The sequence below is a fragment of the Rattus norvegicus genome, chromosome 10 (genome assembly GCF_036323735.1).
Source record: "Rattus norvegicus strain BN/NHsdMcwi chromosome 10, GRCr8, whole genome shotgun sequence".
In the NCBI taxonomy this organism is placed as follows: Eukaryota; Metazoa; Chordata; class Mammalia; order Rodentia; family Muridae; genus Rattus; species Rattus norvegicus.
Window position 1 is genome coordinate 62,078,597 of NC_086028.1, and position 19,549 is coordinate 62,098,145.

Consider the following 19,549-nt stretch of genomic DNA (forward strand, 5'->3'; position numbering starts at 1 on the left):
AGTTAAAATTTTGAATTAGTAAACATATATTTAATAGCATTTCTTATTTTTCTTTTCTGGTCGAGGAGCAGAGTACACAGACATTCCAACTCCTATCACAGGTACCCAAACTCTGAAGAGGCACACTGTGCTCACGTGCGCAGATGAAGAGGCACACTGTGCTCACGTGCGCAGATGAAGAGGCACACTGTGCTCACGTGCGCAGATGAAGAGGCACACTGTGCTCACGTGCGCAGATGAAGAGGCACTCTGTCCTCACGTGCGCAGATGAAGAGGCACACTGCGCTCACGTGCGCAGATGAAGAGGCACACTGCGCTCACGTGCGCAGATGAAGAGGCACACTGCGCTCACGTGCGCAGATGAAGAGGCACACTGCGCTCACGTGCGCAGATGAAGAGGCACACTGTGCTCACGTGCGCAGATGAAGAGCTGCTCGTTGTTTCTCTTTGAACTTATTCCCGTGATGCTCCAGCCTCAAACTCGGCAAGTTTTCTTACGACCTCTCCTAACCACCGAACGCTCACAATGCTCAGTTCCACCATCACAGTTCGATGCCACACACAGAACATATTCTAAATCTCCATCTTTCACAGCACATTATCACACCTGTTAGGAAAATGGACTGCCATGACCACAGACATCACAGTTCTGACAGGGTGAGGACCAAAGACCGGCTTTCTTACAAAATGGCTCTACTAGAAACATAGGACCAGATATAACTGAAAATATCCCAGACATGAATGCAAGATGGAGACCTCAAATTGCCATTTAGTAAGCTTTGTACTGTAGGATATAAAACTAGCCCCCTCTACGGAATGTTATGGTCACCCTGAGACAGTCACAACCTCTCCTGATTCAGTACCCTGCTATTTTCTGGTTGTACCAAAACATAAACCATTTACACTTAAAAGATGGGATGAGGTGGGATTCCCTCACCTTTTAAAAATGTTTCTAGAGCTATTAAAACTCGCATTTACAAGATAGTTGATAAAGACATTCCTCTGGACTGTACGATGACAGGCGCGATGGCTGCCAGTCCGACCTGGCTTCTTTCTCTCCCTCAGAGGCTGGACTCTGCTGCTCCCTCTCCATTTTCTGCAGGCAGATCTGTAGTTTGCTGGTCAGCCACTTCAGCCTGTCTGCCCTTCATTCCCCTCTTCCCTTTTATCTACACCTTTTTGTCTGATGCTTTATCCTTTCCGCGTCCACCTTGGCAGGGGCGGGCTCAGCCGACAGGCGCTTGGGCTCCACCTTTGCACTCCATCTGAGCTAACCTTCCTCTTGGGCGTCATGGCAGCACGGGCATCCGCATCACCGGATCTGTCACAGAGCCACACTGCCCAGCCGCTAACACACAAGTGCTGCGACCACGTCTCAAGGGCCATTTCATATTGTTCTATGTATATGAATTCTACTGCCATTTCTGTATATAGAATAACTAAGATTTTTATTTTTGGAGCATCTAGAGAAAAAATCCTGAACTCAGAAATTAATTTAGCCACATATGAAGTAATTTACATTTTGCTTTTATTTCTCAGCTTAAATATTCTGGGTTTTGTGGGGGGGGTGATGTGGGTGTGTATGTGCATGCGCGTGTGTGCACATGCAGTACATGTGTGCACACACAGCGCATGTGTGTGACATTCCTTATTATTAAAGTCTGGCTAGTTTTAATGACAGTATCAAGGAGCAATAGTTAAATCTGGATAACTCAAGGTTGTCACCACTATCCATTCAAAAGGTAAGAATTATAACCAACTTGTTAGACAGGTGACAGATACAGTTCTGATGGCTCTAATTAGTATCACTCAAACATTAGAGTTCCTTCCTTTTTGGGGTTTTGTCTTTTTTTTTTTTTTTTTAAACTAAACTAGATCTCAGCTCCTGAAACTTTAGAATCTAAGAGCGTGAACACAGACAACGAATACGACCTCTGATCTGCAGAGTGCCTATGCCCAACATCTCACACCATGTAAGAAACAGCTAACTCCACGGAGAAATGTACCAAGAGCTGAGCTTGGTAAGGGGCAACTAAGTATCAGCGAGCACAGAAACAAATTTCCAGATACTGCCATTTTACTTGGCTGTTGCTAGGCATGGAGTAGTGCAGAGATAAATATTTGCATTTTCCCAGCCAATTCCTTCCAAAAGAGTTACTGTTAGTTTACAAAGCAGAACACTGAGGTTTCGATTTAGTGGAGATATAAAGTCAAGATGAGTTCCTAAGAGTGTCAAAATTACCTTGCATACGTTCTATAATTAAGAATTTAAAAAGTACCAAGATAGTGATTAAAAGCCAGTTGTCTAGGAACTCACTGTGCAGGCATGCACCATCATGCCTGGCTTATTTAAAAGCATTTTAATCAAACATTTTGGTGGGTAAAATAAAGAATTTAGAGTCAGTGGATGTGTTTGACTGTAACAGAAGTGGGGTGCTTCAGAGTTTGCACTCATTTTCTGACATATGAATACTTAAAAGGACAAGGGCCAGGATGTAGCTCAGCTGTGTGTAGACACTGAGTGTAGTGGCACCTGCCTATAATCCCAACACTTGGGAATAGAGGCAGGAGGATCAGAAGTTTAGGGCTATCCTAAGCTCCAGAAGGAGTTCAAGGCCAACTTGGCATACTTGAGACCTTGTCTCCAACAAATGAAGTCAACAAGTGAGCAAACAGGACTGAAAACCTTTAAAACTCGATGAATTCTAGCATTATATAAACAAGGAAGCACCTTCTGATTGGCTCCAGATCCTCTTACACACTGCATCAGAGCTAACCAGAAATATAAACACACACACACACGCACACACACACACACACGCACGCACACACACACGCACACACGCACGCACACTGTTTTCTTTCCATCCAACCTATAGCATGGTCAAGGTTCAAAGGTTCAAGTGTGAGGTTGTCGGAGCCCATCTCACGGACTTTTCATGTCATAAAGCTCACATGAGATGATCCAAGCAAAAGGGCTTGCAGATGCACAGGCCTATAGGAATGTTTGCTTCAGATCAAGGCTCTCTGATGTTTTTTACTGCTCTTTCCTGGAGGCTCTTTTATTCTAAAATCTTTAAAATGTATGTTTATGTGTGTGCTGAGCATGTACAGGTACCTGTGGAGGCCACCAGAGGGCATCAGACCTCGAGCTGGGAACTGAAAGCAGTCCTCTGAAGAGCAGCTCTGTCTCCAACCCCTCTTAACCCTTAACATACACCATTGACACATCCCAGAGTCTAGCCCAAAAGCTGTATCCTCATGAAGCTTCTCCAGATGCACCTGTGAATACAGGCAAAACTAATTCTTTACATTATGCCCTCACATCAATTCATTTGGTAATGTAGTATCTGGGGGATACCCTAAGATGAGGAACTGTTAAGGGGTCACAGCACTAAGTACTCAGACAATATGCTTCAGCAGGGGTTCTCAAACCCGTGGGTGGGTCATGAACCCTTTGGTGGTCAAACAACCCTTTGACGGGGTCACCTGAGACCATCTGCATATCAAATATCCACATTATGATTTTAATAGTAGCAAAATTATATTTTGAAGTGACAATGAAAATAATTTTATGGTTGGGAGTTATCCCAACATGAGGAACTGTTAAGGGGTCACAGCCTTAAGGAGGCTGAGAACCACTGCACTACAGAGACAGAAAAGGTTTTCACCTAAATTCTCAGTTAAGACTTGAAAACACGCTCTCTCAGAGGGAGGGATTCTTGTTTACTGCTCCTCTAGGCAGCATGGGTCCCAGGGGTAGAATGACTTTCATGCATCTTTGATTCCCCAGGGTCTAGTACCTAGCACACAGGAGATACTCATTAAATGCTTAATAAATAAACAAATAAAGGAGTAACAGATATTTCTAGCACTAATAAAGTAACAATCAGGATTAGCATTGAATTATTCCTTACAAACTTTACAAGTTTTCCACAGAAGTATACATACACACATTTTTATAATCATAATTTTATAATCCTACATTATGGCGCTACCTCCATTTGGAGTCTTTTCTTTAAGAAAGTCATGTGCCAGTGGATGGTGGTGGTACATGTCCTTAATCCCAGACAGATTTCTGAGTTTGAGGCTAGCCTGGTCTACAGAGCAAATTCCAGGACAGCCAGAGGTACACAGAAAAACCCTGTCTTAAAAAAAAAAAAAAAAAGAGTGGCATGTCACTGAAGACAGATTTGATTTCACTGCTCAAAATAAAGAAAAATGGAGGCTGGAGAGATGGCTTAGTGGATTGACTGCTCTTCTAGAGGTCCTGAGTTCAATTCCCAGCAACCACATGGTGGCTCACAACTATCTGTAATGGGATCTGATGCCCTCTTCTGGTGTGTCTGAAGACAGCTACAGTGTACTCATATACATAAAATAAATAAATAAATCTTTAAAAAAAAAAGAAAAATGAGCTGTATATGATAGCTCCTAACTGTAAGCCAGTTGTAAGAAAAACCTATAAACTTAGTTCTTGGAAAGTGGAGGCAGGAGGATCAGAAGTTCAAGGGCCATCCTTGGCTAACCAGGTCATTGTGCTTTAGTGTTTATTTTACCACCATAAATAACCAGACCATTTGAGACGAATGATCTCTAACAGGGAACCTTGAAATACCACATGACAGCCACCAGTTGCCAACTGATACACAGTTTGGAGCCTGTGGTTTCTGATTGTCCCTAGGATTTCTTCATACACAGGTCCCAGGTTTTCACTTCAGAACAGTGCTGTCTGAGGGCAACTTAATCATGGCCTTCTTGTCACAATGAACTGGCATCTCTAAAACACGAGCCAAACTAAGTCTTTTGGTCTCTTTAACTGGCTGGTGTGTGGTCCTAGCAATGATGAACGCTTGTTATCAAATGTGTGTTTTGTAAACATTTTCTCTCTGTCTATGGTGTTTTTCCTTGGGGTAATTAGTTCATACATGCACACACAAAAACAAAGACTACGTATGCGTGTGCATAGGTTGTGGCACTGCAATGCCTACGTGAATAACGAGAAGCAGCAGTAAGAACATAGAGCCAAGGCTGAGGCAAGCTTGCTGTCCAGAAGGGTGAATGTGCTACCAGGCAGCAGACGTCCCTGACAGCAGCCCCACAGCATACAACATTCACGTCTATTTCAACAAAACCACATGAGTTAACTGAGCTCAGAAATACTAGAGAAAGGGAAGGTCATGTCCTTAAATGCCAGGATTTTAAATCATTTCACTGAGATGTTATCCCCGACCATTATATAACATGAATTCTGTGATACTTATTAAACAACCTACGGTGTAACCATATAGAAAACTTTTTAGAGACTTATTTTACATTTCTACTATGTTTATTACGTGTGCATTCACACGTGCCTGAATACAGGGGCCTGGAGAGGCCAGAAGCACTGGTTCTCCTCTAGTTGGCGCTACCAGCCAGCAGCTGTGAACTCTAACGTGGGTGATGGAAACTGAAACTCCAGTCCTCTGCCAGAGCAGTATGCACTCTTAACTGGTGAGCCACCTCTCCTGTCCCACAAAGAACTGTTAAGAGAAAGCCATTGCTTATTGTAAAGGTCAACATTATTATTTTTTATTTTATTTTATTTTTTGGTTCTTTTTTTTCGGAGCTGGGGACCGAACCCAGGGCCTTGCGCTTCCTAGGTAAGTGCTCTACCACTGAGCTAAATCCCCAGCCCAAAGGTCAACATTATTATGATAATTTTTTTCTTTTCTTTTTTTTCCGGAGCTGGGGACCGAACCCAGGGCCTTGCACTTGCTAGGTATTATGATAATTTTTATAAAAGTGGTCACAGTCCATTAATAGAGTTGAAATTTCATTTCACTAAGACACTCCCAACATTAAAAACACTTCAATTTCTATTACATAAAATTGGGGGTGGGAGTTGTTCAGTTGGCAGTGCCTGCTGCGCAAGCACGGGAACCTGAGCTCCATCCCTAGGACCCTCAGAGGGATGCGGCTGTGGTGACTCGCAATCCTTGCACTGACGCAGCGCCCGCACACGCACATCCCTGCTCCCTTTCTCTTTTTGTACTGACTTTTCTTGCCTTTGAGTTGTGAACCTAGCCTTCAATGGCTGAGCTGTCGGTACAGACTTACTATCTACTTTTGCTAGTCTTACACATGTGCTATACTCTCACGGGCAGAAAGGGCTGACAAAGCCTTGGACCTGCATTATCAGAGCAACGCTGTGCAGTCTATGCCATCAGATTCGTTTCTGGAAGCAAGAGAGAACAAAGCAAAGGCATAAGCTCAAGTCTCCGTGGGCTCCAGCCTGCACTACGTACACAGTGAGACCCAGGCTCGCAAAGGACAGAGAAAGTCTACTGGTGACATAGCTAGGTTGGTGCAGTGCCCGCCAGGCAAGCATGAAGCTCTAGGTTCAATCTCCAGTACCACATAAACTGGGCGTGAAAGCATACACTATAATTTAGAGACTAGAGGTTGGAGGATCAGAAGTTCTAGGTCTTTGACCTCACAGTAGGTTCAAGGTTAGCCTGGGACACGCAAGACCCAACAAACAAACAAAATAAGCCTACCTAAAATATTTGTGCAAAAAAACCTTTAGAGTATATAAATGACAGGGCTGGTAAAATGCTCAAACTCTAAGCATAAGCCTATAATGTCTATGAAGAATAATCGAGTTAGAAGGCAGTAAAATAATTCTTCATTCATAGACAGGTTAGACCTAGAGTAACACAAACAGTCAGTGTGGCCATTCTCCATCTTCCCGCCAGGCGGTCAACAGAATGGGAACAAAAGTTATCAACTAAATAGTGTAAGCCATTTTACTTAACACGGTACAATGGTTTGTACAATGGTTCTGGATCTGAGAAGAAATGGATTCTCTGTAATTTTAAAACGTTTTCAACTTTATAAAATGACTTAACTTCAACGGCACTCACCCTTACGTGACACAGCTCGCATACGAGAGGCCACGTGATGCACTTTCCAGAGCAACTGATCTTTCAGTTCTCTCTAAAATCAGGCCATGATGGTTTCTTGTTAAAATGAATATAAAAATTTAAAGAAACAACTCACAGGGAAGGCAGTGAGGTATGGGCAAACTCCAAAACGTTAGGAACTTCTTGTTTAGTAAAAGCTGTACTGTTAAATGTGTGTTTAGTGAAAGCCGTTCTATTAAACAGTTATGAGCCTGCGACCTACATACGCTCAGATTCCTGTTTCGCCAGTACATAGATGCTTGAGACTTACTAAAGAACTTAAACCTCTCCCTTCCCCCAACCCGTGTGAGTGTGTGTGTGTGTGTGTGTGTGTGTGTGTGTGTGTGTGTGTGTGTGTACAGCATATGCACTTATGTGTGCAGGTACACGTGCACACGTGAAGCCTGAGGAGGCTGTCAGGTGACCTCCTCTCCCACTCTCTGCTCTATTCCTTTGAGGCAGGGTTTCTCCCTGAACAGAGCTCATGTCTCCAGCTATGTGGTGGCCAGCGAGCTGCAGTCGTCCTTCTAGCTCCATGCTCCAGGGCTGGGTCATAGGCACGTGAGAGACCACACTGACTTATAGGTGCTAGGACCTGGATCCAGGTCTTCACGGTTGTGCAGCAAGGACTCTTAGCCAGAAGCGAACTCTCCTAGACTTTAAAATTTCAAAAGGATTTCACAAGGAATTAATTTTATAAAGCAAAATATAATTGGTTACAGGAATAATTATTTCCTACAGTCCTTACAGTTAATTTTGTGTTTGTGAGTATATATTAAGTATTCAGTAGAGAATAATTGAATGAAACAAATAAGTTTTCTATACTAGGGTATAATGTATATTCCTATGTTTATGAAAACAAAATTAACAGCCTTGCTTATAACCAGTGATTCATGAAAAAAGTAGGTATTAAGCGTTAATGGTATAACAAGGGCTGGAGATCCAAATATGCTATGGTAGACGAAGTTCTCCCTCATGAAACTTATAGTCTAGGAAAACAGCAGAGAAAACAGACCAAACACTAGACACTGTCATAGTGCTTCCAGGGAAACACTAGACACTGTCATAGTGCTTCCAGGGAAACACTAGACACTGTCATAGTGCTTCCAGGGAAACACTAGACACTGTCATAGTGCTTCCAGGGAAACACTAGACACTGTCATAGTGCTTCCAGGGAAACACTAGACACTGTCATAGTGCTTCCAGGGAAACACTAGACACTGTCATAGTGCTTCCAGGGAAACAAAAGGCAGCGTTGTTACGTCACAGCAAGGGGAGGGTGAGTTAAGAGTTAGAAAGGCCTGCTTGAGGAGGGACAGGTGAGACAGAACCTAAACAAGCTATCTGCAAGAATGAGGAAAAAATATTAAACCAGTTGGACAAATAAAGCAAAAGCACAAAGAGGATGGCGGGACCTAACTTGGTACATCTGCGTTGAGGTTTGGTCTGTTGCTATGCATCGAATACTTAATACTGGCCCCCAAGATCTGGTGGCCTTGGAGACGAGGAAATCCCCAAGTACACCAAGGCATGCTATGTAACCTTGCCCCCAAGTTATCTCTGATGGGTCAATAAAGATGCCTACAGCTTGTAGATGGGCAGAAGAGAGGAAGGTGGGGCTTTTGTTCCAGGGCTTGGGATCTGAGGCAGAGCTGAGGAGGAGGAGGAGGAACAAGAAGAGGAAGAAGAGGAGGAGGAAGAAGAGGAGTGGGGGAAAAAGAAGAAAGGGAGGAAGAGGAAGAACGAAGAGAGTGAGGAAAGGAAGATGCCATAGGGCCATGAGGACTGGCCAGTTGGAGTAAAAGCAGTCCAGGTAGAACATGGCAATTTATATCTCAGAGTTACTGGCAGGGAAGTAGACAAAATAGCTTAGTGGTTAATATCTGTCCAGCTCTAGTGATGTCTAAAGCTTATTATAAATGTCAAAGTTTTGTGTCTTTTATCTGGGAACTAAATGATCTAAGGTGGGGTAGAAACCCCCAATTGATATTAATTTTAACTATAACATATATGAGAAAGGAAACAGGCCCTGGTGGCAGCAGCTGCCAAGGGACAAAGTGACATGGATGAAGCAATGGTAGGATGACTGACCCAACATGGAGGGTGCTACAGGCCCAGGAAAAGCTAATTCATTCAAGGGAACGGGGGGGGGGGGGGGGAGGATTAAAGTAAAACCTCTCCCAGTAAGTGGTTGGGTGAGGTTCTGCTTAAGCACACTCCGCCTCTGCTTACGGTTTGTTCCAGCAGAAAACACAAAGCCAAAGCTGATGCTACCAGCTGGCCGAACAGCACCGGAGCCTGCACATATCACACCCTCGCTGGCGGCACTCCAGCTCCTCTGGTAAGGATGATTCGTCTCATTCTGAGCTGATTCTAGTGAGCCACCTACTGGCTCAGGGACATTCGACTTCTTACCCTACAGATATCTGCACAACTTATAACTGGAAAAGGAAACCTGGATGGAAATTCCTGCTGGATGGATTCACTGGTCAACTCTACATAGGTAAGAAGGAAACAACACCAAGGTCAGAAAACAGAGAAGGGACACGACCCAAGTCACTTAAAATGGACAGTATTACTTGAATTAAAACACAAAAACATTTCCAGAATAGAAAACTACATTATATTTCATAAAATGCAGAATCCCTTAACATAAACCCAGCAGTTACAGAAAAGAAATACCTCATGATCAAGTGGGATTCCAGTATTCATACTGGTTTAATGTTTGAAAATAATGTAATTTATCACATTACAGTAAATAAAAATACAATTGTTCCCCTCAATAGCTACAATTAATTATTAATTAAAAATTAAAACCCATTCATGATAAAATCTATCAGCAAGAAGGTGCCTGGAAACAATCACCTCAGAGTAATAAAACTAAACCAAACCAACAAAAACCCCTCCCAAGATCTTAAGTTCCCTAATAACACATGCCAATAAAAAGGGCCTGAGGCTGCTTAGTCAAGTGGCTGAGCTGAGGGAAGGAAAATGTAACATGAGCCACGAATGTTTCATGCTACCAGGAACTACAGGAAGTACCCAGAGTAATAAGGCTAGCCAAGTGATAGAGGCTAGCCCAAACGAGGCCCAATGGTGTGAGCAACAAAGTTAACTGGAGTCCTAGACAAAGCTCACTGCATCTGAGTCCTGCTGAGGAACAGACCGAAATGTGGAGATATATCCTTCCTTTATACATGTAAATAAACATACAAAGGACTGACACCCTTCCTTTACACATGTAAATAAATATACAAAGGACTTCCTTCCTTTTACACATGTAAATAAACAAAGAAAGGACTGACAAGACAAATGGCAGTGGGAGTGAGAGCTAGAAAGACACTAGACTTAGTGAGTTCGTTCTGAGTGGAGACAGTACTGGTAGAGTCCCCAAGTGTCTCCTTTTACATCTACTTGCTCTTATTTTTTATTTTTTTAAATCAGGGGCTGGAGTGGCTCAGCAGTTAGGAGCACTTGATGCTTTTGCAGAAGACTTGAGTTCAGTTCCTGGCACCTACGCTGTGGCTCACAACCATCTTTGTGTAGCACCCTCTCCTGGCCTCTTCAGGCACAAGGCAGTACATGTATATGTAGGCAAAACACTCATACACATAAAATTACATTTTAATGTACTTTGTATGCGTGATGACTGTGTGTACGCTGCATGTGTCACAGCATACATGCAGAGGTTAGAGGATTTATAGAAATCGGTTCTTCTCTTCTACCATGTGTGTCTTTGGATTGACTTCAGGTCATCAAGCTTGGTGGTACCTTTATCTACTGAGCCATTTCTCTGACCCTGTTTCTTTTTTGGGAGATAGTATTACTCTGTTCAGTCTTGCCTCACATATAGATCTCCTTATATTTATTATAGCTTTATTTATAGTTAGTGTACACACACACACACACACACACACACACACACACACACACACACACACACCTCTGTTGCACCAGTGAGCGTGTCTTGCTGCACCAGTCATTATTGGAGCTTGCAGGGTTCACAGCTGGATGAATGCTTACTTGCTGTTCCAGTAGAGATGCAACAAGGGTGCTTCTGTGTGCTGGGCAAGCATGTTAACGTGTGTGTGTGTGTGTGTGTGTGTGTGCGCGCGCGCGCGCGCCACACCCCCTCTTCCAAAGGCCCCTGTTCATTGTGAAAGACAGAGCAGAGACAGTGTAAGAGCAAGAGTTGCTTGATATCTATAGAACTGTCTTCTGGATGCACCAGGGTAGACACACACTGAACTCAGACCAGCTGCGACATATGCACAAGAACTGTGTAAGGCCAAGCTAGACCACATTCCAGCACAGAAGCTCCAACCCTAACAAGGAGCTACTGACAACTGTTATCTGCTGGGAAAGAGTGTGTGTAGCCCATGACAGGCAGACTATACGGAAGGACACATATCCACGAATGTCTGGGCTACACAAACTGATCTTGATGGGGGAGAAAAATGACACACAGTTGGGTGGGAAAGGAAGTGAGGTGGACTGGGAGTTAAGGGGGTGGGATGAGTAAGAGCAAACAGACAGACAGCGTTCCAACCTATGAGTGAGAGCGATGATTGTGCCCTTGTTCTAGATGTTGACAGTCGCCTAACTCACATCAAGATCCTGTTACACTCAACTTCCCTTTGCCCCAGTTTCTTTTCTCACAAGAAATATAAAGTATTTTGAAACAAACACAAGATACATCCTAATTTCTATTTTCTCATTTCTTTATACAACTTCAAACTTTTGGAATTACTCTGTACTCCAGAAATATATTGATAGTTTTGGATGTAATGCAAAGTTTTTTCATGGTTGTCTTTACCCAACACTGAAAGAATTCCCAAGCTTATACGGGTCTGTAAGTAAACATACTCTAGAAGAACCTGTCCTTGTGTCAATCAACAATATGCAACAAATGAAAGACCAACCAGGGATGAACAACCAGGAGACAGCCCGGCATGCTGCCAAGGCTAAGGATCTGAGCCGGATCCCTACAGCCCACACCACCCTGGGGCCAGAGAACAGAGTCTCAAAACCTGTCCATGCATATGCTATGACATGTACCCTGCCAACACAAAGTAAATAAAGTGTAATTGAAAGAAAGGGAGCTGGAGAGATGGTGCAGTGGTTAGGGTAACCGCCACGTAAGCATGACGACCAGATAGATCCAGATCACCAGACCCTGTGGGAAACACCACAGAGGTGCAGTGGGCCACCTGTAATTCAAGCATCAAGGAGACAAAGAATCCTTAGGGCACGGTGGCCAGAAAGACAAGCCATGGACTTGAGAGACCCTGCTTTAATGAGTCAGGTGGAAGAGAGACTATTTCCTATCTTTTTTTTTTTTTTTTTCCAGAGCTGAGGACCGAACCCTTGCTAGGCAAGTGATCTACCACTGAGCTAAATCCCCAACCCGAGAGATTATTTCCAACCTCAGGCCTCTACATTCATATATACACACATGCATGCACACACATGCACATATACAAACACACAAAGATCGATAATAAAAACAAAAAACAGAAACCAGAAATAACTAGTTCTGATACTAGAAGAACCACAGCTGCTAAAAAGACCTGAATTGGCCAAGTGGTTAGTTGAGAGGTTGAGTCCTGGCTTCATTCCTCAACACCACATATACAATTTTGTTATGTGTATGTGTGTCTATAAATGTACATGTGTTTGTACATGTATACTGAGATACACTCTGTTGCCCACAGTGGTCTTGAACTGGTGAGCCAAGGCGACAGTTCTGACTCACCTTCCTGTGTAGCTGGGGATACAGACATGTACCACTATACCCTGATCTGCGCTGTTATTTTACTTTACTTTATGTGTATGGATGCTTTGCCTACACATGTGCCTGGTGCCTGTGTAAGTCAGAAGAGGGCATCAGATTCCCTGGGACTGGAGTGACAGACAGTTGGGAGCTGCCATTTAGATTCTGGGAAATGAACTCAGGTCCTTTGCAAGAGTGGCTAGTATTCTTAACCACTGAGCTTCCCTTCCAGTTTTTTGTGTCTTGATTTTAACAGTTTATAATTAAAGTATTGGCCTTTAAAGGCAAATAAATTCAATAGTACCTTAAGCTTATCACACGTAACTAATTAATGACATTCAGCAGCAACCTAACTCCTAACGTTGACTATTTAACATTGACTAACAAGCTGAGCTCAGAGACAACTGTTCTGATCTTAAGCTTTACCACAAAATACAAATAAGAAAAAAAAATCATAGAGAAAAACAGCTGACACGGGAGTAGAGTGTGGGGCCTTGTTTTAAAGCACACTTACACTTTACCCAGTCATTTTCTGCTGAAATCGTGCTTTTGTTGTTTTTGTTTGTTTCTTTAGCACTTGATAATTGGCCTTTTTACTCTTTATAAAGTTTCTTCAATGAGGTACGTGGTAAGAGACCATTCACATCATGGTATTACTACTGTGGATACCATTAATAACTTGCAGTATGCTGGTTAAAAGAGAAGACAGGCAAAGAGAGGAGGAAAATCCTCAAAGGGCAACATTTAATTATGGCTGATGAGCTGCCATCCATTTCAACTGAATCCACTCAGAGCAGGATGAATTCCAATCAGCAAAGCCCTTACTGTAATAAAATGTCTTTACAGGTAAACGAATCAGCAAACACAGGAAAGCAGGTAGTACTTACTTTCGAAGGTGGTCATGTTCTTTCAGAAACAGTTCAGTTCTCCTGTTGTTTACTCCAGACCCACTTTTATATGACCTAAAGCAATGTCAAGAAAAGGCGAGAGCAGTTTTAGTAGATGCTGCAACATCAGGTTAAGGCACGAAACCCTAATGACAACAGAGGAGAGTCCACAGTTCCAAGTAGGCAATCAGAATATGGTGCTCTCCACTTCCCTCAAGGATGAACGACTACCACAGATGTAAAGGGTGAGTTTGTTTCTCCAGCTTAGGTTTAGGGGTTCTCTGTTTTTCACCAAACTAACCCAGGCTTCTGAACAGGGGACCTTACTTTTCCTTTGTGTATTAACTTGGCGTCTTATTTTCTCCAGCAAAGGTAGAACTTCAGACTAGTTAGCACATGGCGCACAGGGCAAGAAGCTACTGAACCAATGTTATCCGTCACAGCAGCATGAGCCGCTCATGAGCGGGAAGCCTAAGGAACTCTGCAACTCAAATGTTCAGCCTGGCACACTTCAGGATCTCCATGTTCACTGTCAGCATATTACAATTACCAAAGGGGACCTGTACTTCTATCAACGATCTCATTCCCTGCTTTTCACTAGAAGTAAGTATTAAGAAGACTTTGTTTCCTTCTCTTTTTTTGGGAGACAGGGTTTCTCCATGTAACCCTGGCTGTCCTAGAATTCTCTATGTATACCGGGAATTTCAAATGTACCTGGAATCTCTATGTACCAAATTCACAGGAATCTGCCTGCTTCTGACTCCTGAGTGCTGAGGTTAAAGGCATGCGCCACCACAACTGGTCTTGAAGAACAATTTTTTTTTTAATTCCCAAACTGTACCAATGTCTATGAAAAGAGGGTCATGTTCTAAAACCCGAAGGCCTGGCTGAGGGACAGTGACAGCCTACAAGACCCAGGACAGACTAGCAAAGCAGCTGACATGACTCTCAAGTCTATGCACCGCCATTATGTAGCTGGATGATCTTAGAAAATCTCTCAGTAACTCCTTTTGTAAAATAAGACCTAATGAGAGCTGCCTCTTTCAAAAGAGTATCGTGGAACCAGAAAGGTAACCCACAGAAAAGGACTGTGTAAAATGCAAAAACAGTACAAAATATTCCAGCAAAGCCACCAGACAACCCTTGTTATGCAGGTATTAAGAGGCCTCGCTCACTAACAAGCTCCCCTCTGCAAACCCTTGTTACTCAGGTATACTAGGCCTCGCTCACTAACAAGCTCCTCTCTAGCACTTTGATGATGAACTCCTTCAAGGCTAAGCTGCCATTTTCACATAGACCTTTCACACAGAATGTCTTGTTCATAGTTGGTACTCAGACAATGGTTTAATGAATGAATGAATATATTTTTATCAACGATTCTTCAGAAACTAAAGGGTTATATCTAGTGGCTCCCACAAACTGTGGAAGAACTAAATGTATAGTTATTGAAGGCCGCCCCCTGTTGGTTCTGACCACAGTCTTCAAACTGTGTAAGGCAACTGTACAGACATTAAAGAAGGCGTATACATTCCTAACAACAAAACCATCACACTGTAGGTCAGGTGTGCTAGTGCACACTTTTCCTCCCAGCTCTTAGGAATCAGAGTTTGAGGCCAGTCTGCTCTACACAGCAGGTTTCAGGCCTGCTAATGCTATGTAGAGAGGCTCTCTGGGAACGTTTCTCAGAGCACATGTAACACATACCAGCTTGTGATGAATGTGTGTCCTAGTTGATATAACATAGGTATCATAAACTATCACAAACGAGACCATCAGTCATTAGATGGTCCAAAATGGGAAAACTGTCTAGGTATGGTGGAAGCCACCTACCATCTCTGCCTTTGGGAGCAGAGTCAGAAGGGCCATACCCTAAGCCAGCCTGACCTCAAGAAAACAAACAACAAACAAACAAAAGACAGTCTTCAGCATCAGTCAGATACTCTATAGGACTTCTACAGGGCAGTACAGGGCAGTGAAGCAACAGATGGAAAGACAGTCCAAATCTTAGGGAGTGAGACCACTATAAAATGCTGAAGGCCTTAGTCTCACAAGGCTTTGATTCTACATTAAACCTAGAAACTCCTGCTCCCATACAAACATAGTTCAGAATTTCAGGGAAGCTAATAGCTATCTGAACACGAGAGAGAGAGAGAGAGAGAGAGAGAGAGAGAGAGAGGGGGGGGGGGAGAGAAAGAAAGAGAGGGGGTGGGTAGGGAGAAGAGAGAAGAAAGAGAGAGAAATAGAACCCTATTATTGGCATTCATGCCATTCTTAGCATGGACGGAAGGGAATCACTCAAGCTGGACTTAGGAAAGTCAGGGTTGGCAGGGGCTCACAGGAAGCCTGGGAGATGGCAAAGTAGAGTCAGCCCAGACTTTAGCTTCAAAGGAAAATGAGATGGAAAATCAGAAACCCCAAAGTTTAAATCCTGGTTTTGCTACTCAATTTGCAATTAGCCACAGATACAGCCTAAATCCACATAAACATTGTATACAGTAACACAAAAGGTAACTTACTCAATATCTTTTCGTACTGATCCCATGAGATTCTCCCTTTCCCGTATTGCCATAAAGTTTGCTTTGGTTTTATGGAATTCATGTGTATAATCCTGAAATAAATCAACATCCAGTCTCAACACAAACTATTTATGTACTTTTATCCTTTTATCTGTTTATCAGGTTACACATTTCCAACACTAAGTGTCCTACCACCTAGTACCTTACCACACAGGACAGAGTTATAAGGAAAAAAACCTAAGGCAAAATGACTTCAAACAGCCTAGGGTAAAAGAAGGGAGAGATTTTCTACCCAATGGTGTACCTAATAAGGCTTAGAGCTTACTTTTTAAACCCTGTCTCCGACCCCATCTTTCCCTCACTGCTGAGGATCCAACCCATGGCCTTACAAATGCAAACCAAGTGCTCTACCACGGAGCTACACCCCCAGTTCATTTTTAAGAAAATTCTATTGTCTTCCATATTTGTATTACTTTTGTATATTAAGCAGTTGAGTCCTTTGTTGTAGTTTCTCGCATTAGATCTTCCTTAGCTCTTCAACGCTCAGAAATTTCTAAATTTCACTCATGATCAATTTGAAATGTTGACAGATTTTCTTTCCTCCCCTCTTTTCCTATGCTTTTTCTACACTAAGTCTTTGGGAATGGTGGAGGAGGAGAAACAGGGAGGGAAGGAGAAAGAAAAGGGAGGGATAAAGGAGGCAGGGAGAGAGCGAGCGGGGGTGGGGTGGGGTGTAATCTGCCATAGCTGGGCTGTACACAGCTGGGCGTGACAGTGTACCCGTCATCTCAGCAGTGAGGAGGCAGAGACAGGAGGAGCCCTATGGCTCACTGTCCAGCCATCCCAGTCAAATTGGCAAGTCCCAGTTCCTAGGGAGACCCTGCCTCAAAAATCTAAGAACAACTGACTACACACACACCCATCTTTAGAGAACTTTTATAGTTTACACGTTTGTGTGCGTGTGAGTGGGGAGGGTTACATGTGTGGAGGTCAGAGGACACGTTGCAGGAGTTAGTTCTCTCCTTCCACCATGTGGTCCCAAGGAATGAACTCAGGGTAGCAAGGCTTGATAGCAAGTGCTTTGTACCCAGAAGCTACTTGGCTGGCCCCTAGAAACAAACTATCAATTATCCCAGCCTTTTTTGTTTGTTTGTTTTAAGATTTATTTTATGTACATAAGTACACTATAGCTGTCTTCAGACACACCAGAAGAAGGCATTGGATCCCATCATAGATGGCTGTGAGCCACCATGTGGTTGCTGGGAATTGAACTCAGGACCTCTGGAAGAGCAGACAATGCTCTTAACCACTGAGCCAACCTCTCCAACCCCAATATTAGTTTTTAAATAGGTTTTAATGTTGGATAGAATTACTCTTCTTCTCGCTTTCAGAACTATATTAAACTTTATTTTTGGTTGTTTTATATGCTTTTTAAATGAACTTTGGTATCATCTTTCATTATCTAAAATAAGTAAAGAAAGTCAGATTTGGTGGTGCAGTTGTAATTCCAGTACTTGGAATAAGGGGATCAGGAATTCAAGGCCAGTTTGTGGTAAAGGCAACTGTCTCAAAAATAAAATTAATTAATTAATTAAAAAAAAACCCACAAAGATCTGAGTACAAGCACACGCTTAAAACTTCAGTATTTAGAGGTTGAGGCAGGGGGATTGAAAGTCAGGGACAAGTATTTACTACAAAGCCAGAGCATAAAGGCTACTCCAAAGAGAAATAATTTCCTATTTTTTTCCTTTATACATGTATATGTAAAGTTTCATTTATTCCCAAAGCTGGCTTTGAACTCCTGATCTTCTGGTCTCTACCTCCCAAGTACAGGGATTACAGGTGGACATCACACCTGTGAGTTTCACTTTTGGTGCCAATGACTGAACGAGGGCCTCATTCACACTCATTCTCTGCTCTAATGGGTCACTGTGCATACAGAGGACAATGGCTTGCTGAGTTTGTCTCTAACTTTTATCATTTAATTTTCTTGGTGTATCAGATATATATGATCTTATCATGTTATGAATTTGCCTCTCCCTTTCAAATATTTATCTCAGGTTTTGTTGTTGATTTTTACTAACTGTACTAATGACAAGCCCCCAAGCGCTGTCAGACGTGTATGGTGATTGTAAGTACTCTTTTCTTCTTTTGTTCTCTTCTTTCCTGAGTCAGGGTCTAACAGCCTGGTCTAGCCTTGACTTTCTGATTCTCCTGTGTCTTCTTTTTAAATGCTGGGATTCTAGGCCTAAGCCAGGAGAATTGGGAACTGAACTCAGGGCTTTGTGTATATTCTGCCACCAGAGCTGTCTGCCCCACTCACTCCCCTTCTCTTTAGTGAGAGCACGTCTAGTGTTTTACCACTGACAACAACCCCAACTCTCAATTGTTGGTCCTTCTCTCTGGGTGAATGAGTGATGGGCGTGTACCTGCCTTCTGGAGGTGGGATGTGGGGCCTTATGCACACTAATCACAAATTCTACCTCTGAGTTATACTTCTGCTCCTTGCTGTTGTGCCCCTGCCCCCACCCATTCCCCTTTAAGATGAGGTTTACTATGTATCCTTGGCTGGCTTGGAATTCACTATGCACACCAAGTTGACTTCCAACTTGTGGCACTCCACCTCCCTGTATCTTGCAAGTGCTGGGGTTACAGCTGTGTGCTACCGTACTCAGATTCCTATGTATGAACCAGAAAGATGGATCTACAGATAAAGGCATTTGCTGCCAAGCCTGACAACCTGAGTTCAATTCCAAGAACTTACACAGTGGAAACTAGAACTGAGTTCTGTAAGGTGTCCTCTGACCTCCACACATGTACACAGACACACATAAACAAAGAAATGCATATATGTATGTCTGTAAAAAAGAAAAGTATGAAAAACATTCCTCTTTGTTTAGGTGTGTGCATGTGTGTTTCCTATGCACATGTGTGTAGAGGCCAGAAATGAACATGGATATCTTCTTCTATTGTTCTCCACCTTGTTTTTAAGTCTCTCAATGAATCTAAAGCTTGCTCATTTGGCTAGGATAGCTGGTCGGCAAGTCCTTACGATCATCTATCTTCATTTCCTAAAAGGTTGAGGTTGCAGATACACATGGCCATGCCTGGCTTTTATATGGGTTCTAGGGATTTGAACTCAGGTCCTCTTGCATTCATAGCAAGCACTCTGACCCATGGAGCCATCTCTCCTATTCCCACCACCACCACCACCACCACAAGACAGTGTCTCACGGTGTGGCCCTGGCTGATCTGGAACTCACTATGTAGACTAAATTGGCCTTGCACTCACTGAAACTGGCCTGCCTAACTCCTGAGTGCTAGGATTTGAAGTTGGGTACCACTTTTTAAAGAGTTCTTAAATCACATGGTTAACTTTCTCAGTGATAAAAACATTTGCCTTCCAATCTGTGCATCTGTACTTTACCC

General features: G+C 43.0%; 1 protein-coding gene and 1 pseudogene across 3 annotated transcripts in view; both read right to left on the reverse strand.

Annotated features, from left to right (window-relative positions):
- Window positions 1–19,549, reverse strand: part of Gosr1 (golgi SNAP receptor complex member 1) — a 36,781-nt gene that overhangs the window by 9,935 nt on the left and 7,297 nt on the right. For all 3 annotated transcript variants that reach the window (XM_006246914.4, XM_008768132.4, NM_053584.2), the window contains 2 exons: window positions 16,121–16,212; window positions 13,605–13,679 (listed from right to left, as the gene is read on the reverse strand). In XM_006246914.4, coding sequence (XP_006246976.1) covers window positions 13,605–13,679; window positions 16,121–16,212 — 167 coding nt within the window. The remainder of the gene's footprint in view (window positions 1–13,604; window positions 13,680–16,120; window positions 16,213–19,549) is intronic.
- Hmgn1-ps5 (high mobility group nucleosome binding domain 1, pseudogene 5) lies at window positions 2–13,598 on the reverse strand (annotated as a pseudogene).